This window comes from Lepidochelys olivacea, assembly GCF_965140295.1.
Source record: "Lepidochelys olivacea isolate rLepOli2 genome assembly, chromosome: 14".
NCBI lineage: Eukaryota > Metazoa > Chordata > Testudines > Cheloniidae > Lepidochelys > Lepidochelys olivacea.
The window spans coordinates 10,346,137-10,358,308 of NC_140424.1; the positions used below are offsets into that span (position 1 = coordinate 10,346,137).

At 41.2% G+C, this 12,172-nt stretch overlaps 1 protein-coding gene across 1 annotated transcript in view; it reads right to left on the reverse strand.

The window, feature by feature from the left end:
• The window catches only part of ANKFN1 (ankyrin repeat and fibronectin type III domain containing 1), a 191,144-nt gene that overhangs the window by 76,111 nt on the left and 102,861 nt on the right, over nt 1-12,172 (reverse strand). The window contains exon 4 of the mRNA XM_084648542.1: nt 6,288-6,498. Coding sequence (XP_084504668.1) covers nt 6,288-6,498 — 211 coding nt within the window. The remainder of the gene's footprint in view (nt 1-6,287; nt 6,499-12,172) is intronic.

The window sequence follows — 12,172 nt, forward strand, 5'->3', positions numbered from 1 at the left end:
GGTTAAATCTAAAATGGGGCCCAACTTCAGTCGAGGTCTGGGAGCACTACTGTAATGCAAACTACCGCCACGACTGCCTAGTGAAGTTGCGTGGAGCAAACTGTTTTAGAATTGCTCTTGTTCTGAAATATTTAGGGGAGTTTGATCAAATTATTCGCAATTTAGAAAATATTATTTGCAAAGCTGCTTAATTTAACATGGGAGGAAAAGTGGCAAATCCAGGTGGTGGTCAAAATTCAGGACATAGTGTAAAGGAGGAGGACTTCTGAAATCACCAGAAATAATCTTGCTGTGGAGTGCAGTAACTTTCCACAAGAGCTGTCTGATTTTAACATCAGAGTCATAATTGCCTTGGACCAAAAAAAAAGGGCCCTATTCATCAGAATAATTTACCACGACAAGCCACAGCTCTTAGCAATGCTGGGGAAGATGGGGCTTAGGGACACAGCCAGGCTACTGGCTCCTTTATGTCTTTTATGGGATCTGAACCAACCTTGCCAAAGAGGAAGTTGCAATGACCATTTAAAAAGGGACCAAGGCATCTCTGAGAATGCAAACATATATGATATAGGGACAGGACTCTGACCTGCTGTGACATAAAAAACACCCCACATAAAAGCAAAAGCAACCAGATCTGGGTGTTAAGTGATGCCTTCTATAGCTACTCCACTATATCAAAAAATCAGTCCAACAGCTCAGATAAAGCAGAAGTTTTGCACCAGGAAAAAAGCCGAGCGATACTCTGATGTGTATACATATATGTGTACATGTTTTCATTTCAAACCCCAGTATCATGACTGGAGCTTAGCCAGGAGTCCAAGGATAATCCCACTTACTACTGTGAAAAGTGTCATCAGGCATTTAACAACCACAAGGGGAAGAGTAAAGAATTACTCCACACCTCTGACATCCTAAAGGTTTTTGAAGAATGGTCGTCTCTAGAGCTCTGCTTTCAGAAGCTGGCTTGCAGCCTCTCGCCTCCAAGTACGATCATTCTTCATGTGGACATCTTGTGGACACATAGCCATGCTTACTGCACTCGGCTGACATCTTCAGAATTCGCTACCTTCTGTGAGACCAGCAAAGGGTGACAGACCTTCCTGGATCCATGCAAATGGTAAGTGTGGAGCATATCTGATAGCATATCAGGACTGAGAGGGAAGGTTCTATGGGTCAAGTTCTCAGCTGGTGTAAACTGGCATTGTTCCAAGTTCCAGAGGATGATCTAACCTTATCTCCCTCATCAAGATTCAACTCAACAGTTGTCAGGCCTTGGCAAGGTGTAGAATGTTTACAGGCAACAACCACTGGACATGTTAATTTTATTTGTACTTAGTTTTGCACAAATAAGCCAAGATGAGAACAAATGATGAATAAAATCAGTGGAGGAGAGAGAGATGGTTACACAGCACAAAGTGGACTCTGAGAGCAGGGAGAGTAAAGCAACCTGCTTTACATTTTTAATGTAAATGTTCTAGGGACTGCACTATATCCTTCTGCCTATTTGGTAATTAAGGGAAGAATGAGCTTGTGCTGGGGCTCGCACAGACTGGGCTCCACGTGGATCTGGAAGTGGGAGTTGTTGCTCTCTGATTTGCTTTTGGATTTCCACACAGAAATCCAAGTAACGCAGCTGGGAGGTATGTCACCTGTGTCCTTTCTAAAGCGATGGCAGTGTAGCTACAAGGGGACCCAGCTAATGGTATGTGATTCCTGCTGGACCCCTGCTGCTAATGGGCAGAGGAAAGGGGAGAGGAAAAGCAAGAGCTATTCTTGTAGCAGGGCTGCTGTTTTCCCTTGGAATTGGGGGTCGGGGCTCCTTTCGCTCTGAATCACCGAGGTCTGTGAGGGTTGGTAGGTGGCATGCCCTCCACAATCCATAGCTCCCGAGTTCCTTCCACTTGTGGGGGTGGTGCAAGGAAAGCTCTTCAAGAGTGACCTCGGGGAGATTTCCGCACCGTGGCCCACTCCTGTGTGTTTTGCTGGGGTGGGTGAGGAAGAAAGAGATTTCCCTTGTTCCTTACTCAGGGAACTGATGAAACTAAGGGAGGGTTTCAGGGTGTGGCCCACTGTGAAGGCCAGTGGAAGGCCACATTGCCCTGGAGAGGAAACAAAGAATTCTGAGCCTCACGTGTAACAGCCACATGACAGAAAAGAGTGATGGCATGACTGCCAGGGGCTGTGCTGGGCGGAGATAGTGGGCAGAGTTGCCAGGCACAGGTACCTTGAACCACAGAAAGGGTCTCAAATGAGGCAGCCAGCGAGAGGCCAAGTTTATACATGTCTAGCTGTCCAACAGCCTTTGCAACTGAGTTGCGTCCTACAGGGAAGGGACAGGTGGGAGTTCTACCTCCAGATCCCTCTGCCCATTGAAGTCAATGGGGGTCTTTCCATTGGATGTTGGGTCAGGCCTCCAGAGCCCAAATGCCATGCGGGTGAAGGGGATTTCACTCTAACAGGGAAGGAGGGTCTGTGAAGTGTGGCAAGGGGGCAGAATAGGGTAAAACAACGATTACTGCCAGCTTTGAACAAAGGAGACAAATACAGAGGGGCTGAAAGCCATTCCATGGAGCCTTGAATGAGACACTTTCCTTTTCACTTTCAAGCAGCGACTTTAGATCCTCAAGGACAAAAACCCAGTGATTTGGTTTTTATTGAGAAAGCCTTAACCATTATTTCAATCAGAAAAACTGAAAATCATGATAAGTGAAGTGGAAATTTGGTGGGCATATTTTGAAATGGAAATGAAGTGGTTATATATTCATATTCTCCGTGTTCATAGGCATGTTTGCATTAATTACAGGAAATGAATACTAATTTATGATTGCCCCTGCTTGCCATCAGACTGCATTTATTTACAGATGAGGTCAATGAAAAATTAGTTTAGTCTTTTTTTTTCTTTTTTTTTTACTGCTGTTTAGAACACTCAAGACTGTGTTTTCCTCTAGATTTGTCATGGTTAATGAATGTTGCTTCAGCAGTCAATCATGCACTCTAAATGCTGTCACACTTTTTTTTAAAGCCTCAGTCATGAACCATGACAGAAAAATAAACAAATAAATATAAAGCAAAAAAAAACACAACTCTTTTCACTGAGCAGCTACACTATGCAAAAATCTCTTGGGAAGGTTAAAGGAGGCCAGAATAAATGATAATATAAGTGCTGTGGACATAGAAAAGCAATAAAGGTGTACCAACACTGAGGGTCTGGCAAAAAATCCCAACACACACACCCATACACACGCACACACATACACTCTCTAGTGAAAAAAATTGGCAATGTGAGTAGCCTCAAGGTGCAATTTCCTGGAGCACTGAGATTGACATGCCAGTCCTAAATGTTGTTAATTTAACTAACTTCAAATTAATGACACAGTCTGCAGTGGCTGAACCCTTCAAACACAGTCTCATTATAGCCTTGCTGGGAATGTCCTAAATATAGGCATTGACAGTTTAAAACAAATTCGTATATATTTGTGTATTTTTAGCCAAAAGTAAGGCGTCAGAGTTTGTGTCATGGTTTAAGGTTGATTAATTGACTTGGTAAATTCTCCCCCCTCCCCCGCACTCCCCAAATTATGCAGGAAAAGTCCCATGACAGAAGACAAAGGATAGTTTTATAACCACAATAAGTGCTATTAGTGTTCCCGTGCAGTGAGGAGGTATAATCTGAGCTGAGTTTTCATTGGTGCAGTTACCACATATTTACCGATGCCATCCTGCCAGTTCATTGCTACTGTCATTCTCTCATTGATCCAAAGCCCAACAAAGTGAATGGAAAGACTCCCATTGACTCCACTGCGCTTTGGATCAGGCCCTAAAATTGTGGTAATCTGATTTTAATGGGACTGTTAGCTCAACAGTGATATACCTCCACATTCCTTGCTACCTCGTTGGGACACCATGGCGTGGACCAGAATAATCGTCCCATTACTCCATAGGCATAACAGTCTATTAGCCTGTTTCATATACTCAGTGCCATTAGGGACCTATGAGCTCTGTATTACTGACTCAGGCCCTGTCTACCTATTTTCTAAAGATTTCCCACTATTGCTAACATCAGTTCAGCTCCACTGGTGTTAATAATGTTAAACAGCCCTAGCTTGGATGGGGTGCTGGCTGAGGCAATCATTTTTAACACGGTTATTTAGCTCTGGTAACCCTGCCAGCAGCTGGTAGTCCATCTTACATATTCCTAAGGCTGGGTACACTGAGGTCCTTTTATACTGGCTGAATGGCATAAATAGGCCATGCTCTAAATAGGAACTAGGAACCAGATTTTTAAAGGTATTTACTTGCCTAAAATGCAGCTAGGTGCCCAGTGGAAGCACTAAACACTTTTGAAAATCCCCCACTGGCAACTATCTACATCAATAGGTTCCTAAATAATGATAAAAATGTGGGCCTAAATCCACTGATCTAGTCTGACCTCCTGCATAACCCAGACCAGGTACCTGAACATGATTGAGTCCAGTAATTTATAGTGACGGCTTCTGTTTTTCAGGGTGTATTAAGTTCATTTTTTAGCAATTTGTGTTCTGTGATGATATGCAAACATCAGGGTTTTTCACTTTTTATATACTGTAATGAGAAGATTTTTGGGGGGTACATCCCAAAATTCTTGTTTAAATAGGATCAACTTTAATTTTTATTATATGTATAAAAATGACTTACATGTTAGTTTAAGCTTTGTAAATTTGTTATGGATCCCTGGTTTAGCATTTAGTGCATTTCATATACCTCTCCCTGGCACTAGGCTGACATTTTTTATAACGCATATTTACCACAGATAGAAGCTGATATTTAATAAAAAAATAAAATAATACAAATACGCTCACCATCATATAGAGAGATTGTGTCCTTTCCCATCATATTAATATCCCAATGTAGTCAAAAAGTACAACGTTTATGATGTCAAGAATAGTCATTTCCATCTTCAAGCAAAATGGATTTTAAAATTTTTATTAGTTTTTTTAATTGCATCCACAATTCATAATGCAGAAGTGTTGTAAATTCTGTTTGCATGTACAGTCCTCCCTATCTATGGAGTGTCCACTGGAATGTAGGCATTGGCTGCACTCAGTAGCGGAAGCAGATTTAAAGTACCTAGCATGAATTAATGTTAGATACAAGCCAGGGACACTGCCTATAGGGAAAGCAGGGAAGTCAACCTGAATTGAGTAACCATTTCCAATATCTTTTTGGCTGTTCATTGGATAAACACTAATTTTTTTTTGTATTTGGGGTGTTTTATAGGTGTTTTTTACTTAAAACCTAATATCAGAAGCCCTACCTATAGTTGAAGTACAGCATATACTTTAGAAAGACATCTTGTCTCTACTGAAAGACAGTAAGTGATTAATTTGCCACTTGTCTTGGTACAGCTATGCTAGGGCTCGCAATGTTGCTAACACTAGTGGACATGAACCAGTTTTAGCAGCAATGGGGCATTTGTAGACAATGTACCTACGGCAGACGGGTCCATAGAGCCGTGTGACCCAGAGAGAGAGAGGATGCAGTCAAGTAATAGATTTTGCTTTCTGCTTTGTGTCTTTCATCCCAAAGAGCTTTAAAATGAAGATTAAACAAGCCTCAAAACATAAACCTAATACTTAAAATGGAGATTACTGCACATACCATGGTAACTTGAGCAGCTATAATTGGTAATTGTCAAGTATTTAATGAGCCCTAACCCTATAGCATCATATAAACTACCATTGTCTATACTATCTGCACTTGAGGGGTGTAAATTCTAGTGTGCACTAGGGTGTCTCACACTAACTACTATCATAACAATAACTCTGATAAATATGGATCCTGTGCCTACGTGGAATACGTATGTCTTCATGTTCCTACACGGCTATACCTATGGAGACTCATGGGTGACACACTGAACCAGCGAAAGTGAACAGCTATGTCTGGACATTATTGAGGCCATTCCCACGTGACTTTGGTGTGTTCCCTCTTTACGGCACACGGCAAGCAGCTAACTTTATCCCCAGAGCCACTTAAAACTAGTCTAGAGGTTGGGATTTGCTGGGTTGGTAGGTTGCACCCCAGTTGCTGACACATGGGACAGGAAAGACCTGCTGAGCTTGTGCTCAGGAAGCAAATACCTCTGCAACTGTCTCCAGTTGTCGTGGTGTCATTGCTGCCTGTATTCATCTTACAAACAAAAGCAGATGGGCTTTTCTCTTTTATGTAATTTAATTAAGCCTCCCAGAGCATGAGGAAGCCCTTCGTATGGATTATTTGGAGCAACACAATTTGTGTTCTGCTATACTTACAGTGCGGGCTTTCCTTTGCGCCAATCCTCAGAAGAATCCTAGCGATAGGCACGTTGTTTGTCAGGATGGCAATATCCAAGGGAGTTAATCCCTCACTATTCGGTGTGTTCAGATCCAGCTCCTCTGGTGTATATTGATAGAGGAGAATCTGAACAGTGTCCAAATCCTGCTGTTCCACCGCCTCAAACATAGCTTCGTTGCACTGGAAATTCTGTACATCAGCAACAGCAGAAATTAGTTACAATTCTTCCTATGGCAGCCACAAGTTTTATTTTGTATCCTGTTCAAGGGACCACTGGCCCAATCCTATAGTCCAAGCGTAAAAACTACAGGAAGGGCCCTACCAGTAGGTTCGTCTCCCCCTGGAGATGTGCAAATTGTTTTCAACAAAGCCCATCTCCCCTTGCTTCAGGTTTCATTATACCCTTGAACTCAGTTCAGGTTCGTTGGAAGGTTCAATGAGGTTCACAATCCTTCCAAAGCAAATCTGAGCTGATTTACAGGTTTTTCCTGAAACCAAGCCACAGAAGTGATCTTTTAAGATTTAGATGTGAAACGGGGTGAAAGTTTGTGGTTTTGGCAGAGGGTTTGACTCTGAGGTTGTTCAAACTCCAAAACTCAAAGCAAAACACTGGGGGATGTAACCCAAGGTAATCAACATCCAGCTAAAACAAAGCAAAACTCAAAAAGTGTTTTGCAGCTTTATCATGAGCTGGTACCAGGCACTGGTTCTGAAATTGCTCATAAATTCTGAACTCTTCAGGGCTTATTATTATTATTTGTTTTTCCATAGCACCAAGAAGCCCTAGTCATGAAGCAGGACATCTCTGTGCTAGGCTCTGTATAAAAACAGAACAAAAAGATGGTCCCTGCCCCAAGGAGCTTCCAATCTAATTATAAGACAAGACACAACTGACGGAGGAGTACCAGTAAGAAAAAAAAAGAGAGATAATATTTGTCAGCATAATAGGCAGCGGTCTCTGCATGCTAGCAGTGTATCTGGCTTCTCTTCACTGCTGTAAGAGCTTGGAGTTATCACTTGAGTTTTTGCTCGTAATCTGACTCCCATCCACCCAAAAAAACCTCTAGCTCAAGTTAAATGGTATGTCTGCACTGTAATACTAGCGCATGCATGCATTGTTGCCCACATCCCTCTACCATCCACACACAACCCCCCCCAAGCATGTGCTTATTTGTGCTTTGAACCTGTGCTTGCTTCAACAGCTTGGGGTATGGGTGAAAGCTCAGGCTGGAATCCACCCACTTTGCAGTGAGGACTCAAGCAAGATCACATAAGTCCTGATGATCCTCCAACACCCTTCCCACAATTCCCCCAAAGGACAGACAAGTTCTCCCACAACTGACAGAACTGACTGTGAAAGAATCCTAGCCTTTCTCAGCTCAAAGAACCCTGGGATACACCTCCAGAGACACAAAAGTGACAGCCGAAACAGGGAGGATACAGTAATGCAGGTAAGGCTTTGCAGAGGAAACTTTGCAGTATAGACATACCCACAACTACCCAGCAGCTGCGAATGTAATCACTCCGTGCAACTTGACTATTGCTGTGCCGTGTAGACAGTCTCACTTGAGCTAGGGTAGGTTAGCTCGACGGCAATAACTTGAGTGTACCAATTCAAGCTAACTGTTGCAGTGAAGACAAGCCCTAGGCCATTTTTAAATACCCTAATAATTTCACCTGCTTCCAGAGGAAACCTGTGACTAGGAGAAGGATTGAAACTCAGTGGAGCTTGTCATCATTAAGTAAGAAGAGGGGATGGGACTGAGGTAGATTAACTGTCTGGGTACCTCCAAAATATCGGCAGGCAACCAAATACGTGTATCTGTGTGGTACTCAGAAAAATGCAGGATTGAGTGGGTGAGCACCTGAAAAATAGAACCCAAGGATATACCATGTATTAGCATCTTCTCCGCTATTCTAGGCTAGAAAAGGACAGTGAGGCCCTCTTTCCCCTCAACAATAGATAAAAGAACTAAGAGAAGTGATAAAGGAAGAGAGATAGGATGTAAAGAAACATATCACTCCTTAATTGAGCTGGGGAGAAGCAGGTGCCGGAAGCTAGCATGGTCTGCAGGGTTTTTGTTTATGAAAACATCCTTCTAGGGCTCTACAGTGGTGACGTGTTATTTGCCAAGTTACTTTAAACTCCCTTTCAATGTCCCTTTGTGATAATTACCCAACAGCTTTCTTCTTTTAAAAGTGAATTATTAGAAGCAACTGGCCAGCTGTGCAAAGAGAGCTCAGCATGTTGCCATGCAAGGGAGCTACAGTTTGGGTGGATGTACTGTGCTGAAGGGCGCATTAAAGAAATACTTGGATATGAGAGAGAGAAAGAGCTTCAGGACTGAAGCTTGGCTCTCCCTCGCTGCTGGAAGTGGAAATGTTACAGAGGCAGCCTGCTCAGCGCACTCACTAGCTCTCCCGTTTGGCCTATTGAAGGCGAAGCATTGCTGAACTCTGCGTTCAGGCCCTCATTGCTGCAAGAGGCCTGGCGGAGCGTTGGAGAGTAAAAAGGGGATAAATGAAGGGATTATGGAGACTCCAAGGAGGCATCTGTGGACCTCTAGAGGAAAATAATTATTACCTGTGAAAGGGAAGCTCTGATAACATTGAACTCAGCTGGAGCTGCCGGTGATTGGCACCTCTGAAAATCAGGCCCAAGATGTCTCGAGTTGGGCACCCAAAAATTAATGGATGCTTTGGTGGATATAGGACTATACTAGCTTTTCAAGACAGTTCTGCTAGTATATCTTTAATACCTGTCAATGGCATTGTTGAATCGATACTCTGCTAGTTGTTCCACATTGTGTGGTGGGCTCTGTGATGTACGCGCTATACTAGGATGAGATCCCCAACTCCAGTGCAATAGATCTGAGCTCTGAAGCAGATCAAAGACCAAAAACCCCCAAACCAAAAAGTAAAAAAAACCCACCCCAACAAAATTTCTCATAGAATAAAATTTTCAAAATCTGTGTATTTTGGGTCAATTGAAATGTTTCATTCCCATTTCAACTTTTTAAAAAAAATTATAACGTACATTTTGAAATGAAAAATCAAAATGTTCCTAATGTTTTGACCTTATCGAAACACTTTGTTTCAAAGTTTTGTCTTTTTTAAAAACAAACCTTTGCTGAAACCTACTCGTTCCAGCACAAAGTTTATTTTCAACAAAATGGCATTTTCTGATGGAAGAACTTAGTTAGAAATTTTTTGACCAGCTCTAACTATAATGTTCTAAACAAGCAAACTACCTTAAACGTATACAATAACTTTATGAGAAAGAATGTAACAGTGCAGCACACCTTCTGCTTAGAGGAAACATGGACATTGCTCAACATGGGAAATACAAGAAATATTGCAACTACTGAGATGACGTTATCTAAACGTTTAAACGGGCAGCCACTCTAAGTGGTACTACTGTGATAAAGTAGATACGGTGGCCCACCCAGAACAGAGATTAGCAGTATTTAAAATTGTCTGCACTCAAAATTTTCACCTGTTTCATTTCACCTCAGCTACCATAAATAACACACATTTGCTTTAAGCTTTTCAATCCTTTCTAAGAAGGTTGTATAATAGATCACACCTGTTGCTTTCAAAATAGGTCTTTCTGTACATTTTATTTTGAGAGCCCAAGATAAAAAACTGAGAAGTAAACGTTTTTCTCTGACAATTTCCAAGCAACTCCATTTCATAAACACTACTCAGGAAAGACACTCAAGATAACTAATTAATTCTCCTTGTATTTAATATAAGGAATTCTAATAGCCAGATTTCATATACCCACCCAGTGCTTTGATGCTAGTGGGAGGGGTGCAAGAGAAAAATCTTAAAATGATAGATGAATGAATGGCAGATGGATAGAGATTATCATCCAGTTATCTAAATCATAATTTGAATAGTTTTAAAGGCAAACTGTCATTGATTAGGGCACGTCTCAATGTAAGAAAAGATCCTGTCACATATTTCTCAATTGTAAGGCAAAACCTAAAAGGAGAGAAATTTTTACTGCAATGCAGCAGTTGCCTTGCACTACACAGCAGCTCCACACATCTGTTCCCCTCCTTTTCTAATGCTTGATTTGGATCACTCTGAAATTAGAACTCAGCACTTTCTTCATGTGTTTGTGGGGTTCCCCTCCCATCTGAGATGATAAAACACTGCTTTTCATTAGTGGCATGGATCCTGAAACATTTCGAGTGTCTTCAACTCCAACTGGAGTCAATGGGAATTAGATATTATTACATGTATTTAATAGTTGCCCATTATTATGCTGTCTAGGCACATTTAACATGTTTTAAATTGGGTCATTAACATTCCAGATAAGAAGAGCAAAAGGGTTACACTCCTTTTCTCCCTGCAGCTTTAAGGCTAAGGATGGAGAACTATGAACTATATCCTACCAAAACCACCTTTATATTAAAAATTAGAGTTGGCAAATAATGCCACTTTTTGTTTCTCCAGGCATATTTGTTTGGACTTTAAAATAAATTCATTTCAGTCAAGTTGGTACCCTTTCTAGTTCATTTCCTGTGAATATTTGAGCTCTCTATTTTACTGCCACATACATTAACAGAAAGCAAAATTCAAAATTAATTTCAGAATATATGTCAGAAGCACCTGCATGTTCATCCAATTTGAAAACAGAAACTATACCAGTGCAATGAAGATTATCTGACTAGTGTTTATGGAGCGCTATTTAAAGACCAAATATAATCATCCACTTACTTTGTCTTCATATTAATGCAAAGCTCAAAATCAGTCTTACAGACATTACATCATATAGGGGCAATCCTTGCATTAGGAAAAGGCAGAAAAAATAATAGGCTTTATAATTTGGGGCCAAATTGTGCAGTGTGCATTGTTTAGCTGAACTGAATTCAGGGGCATGACTCTGGATTTCTAGCCTATAACTGGGAGCAGAATTTGGCCCTTTCTTTTTCAAACATATACTATTTTTATATGTATGGTACTAGACAGCAGGCTGGGTGCTATACAGCTGCTGTACCTAAAACAAGTTCTGGGTGAACATTGCACAAATTATTGGGGAACTTTGATGAGATTTTTTTAAAATTCAGGCTCAATAAAGCCTTAATTCAGCAAACCACCCCTATTCCTCAATGCATTTAAGCACATGCTTAAATTTAAGTGCATGCCTAAATCCTGTTGACTTTCATGGGACTTAAACAAATGCTTAAAGTTAAGCAAAGGCTAACGGGTCAGATTTTCAAAGATATTTAGGCACCTAAGATGCCAGTAAGTGCCCAGTGAGATCTACATAGACATTGTTCAAAAAATCATATTAGGCTCCTATCTATATCTTTAGTTGCCTAAATGCCTTTGAAAATGTGGCCCTAAAAGCTTTACTGAACAGGGATGCGCCTAAACGTGTGCTTAAGTGCTGTGCTGAATTGGGGCCTAAATTAGTTCACCCCAAAATGCAAATACGAAAGTTCATAATCATACAGAAAATCTGATGCAGAGTTGCTCTCATCTAGACAAGGAGAAGAGCAAGTATTGTAACCTACTCTTGGCATCCAATCAAAACAGCAGAGGCCAAATTGCAAATATGCTGAATGAACAATTCAGAAGCAACCAATAGGCTGAAAAGTATTTGCATGAAATAATTGTCTAACAGTTTTGAACACTGAGGGAAAAAAAAAAACAATGGAAACTGTAGTCTATTCTTTTTACCTAGGTACTTATATGGCCCTCCTCCTCCTCCTCATATCTGAGCATCTTGCAATAATTACTGGGTTTTATTCTCATAATATGCTTGTGTGAGAGCAAAATATTGCCTCTTATTTTAGAGAGCGGAAAGGGTAAATTAAGTAACTTGCCTCAGGTTGCACTTGGTGTCTGC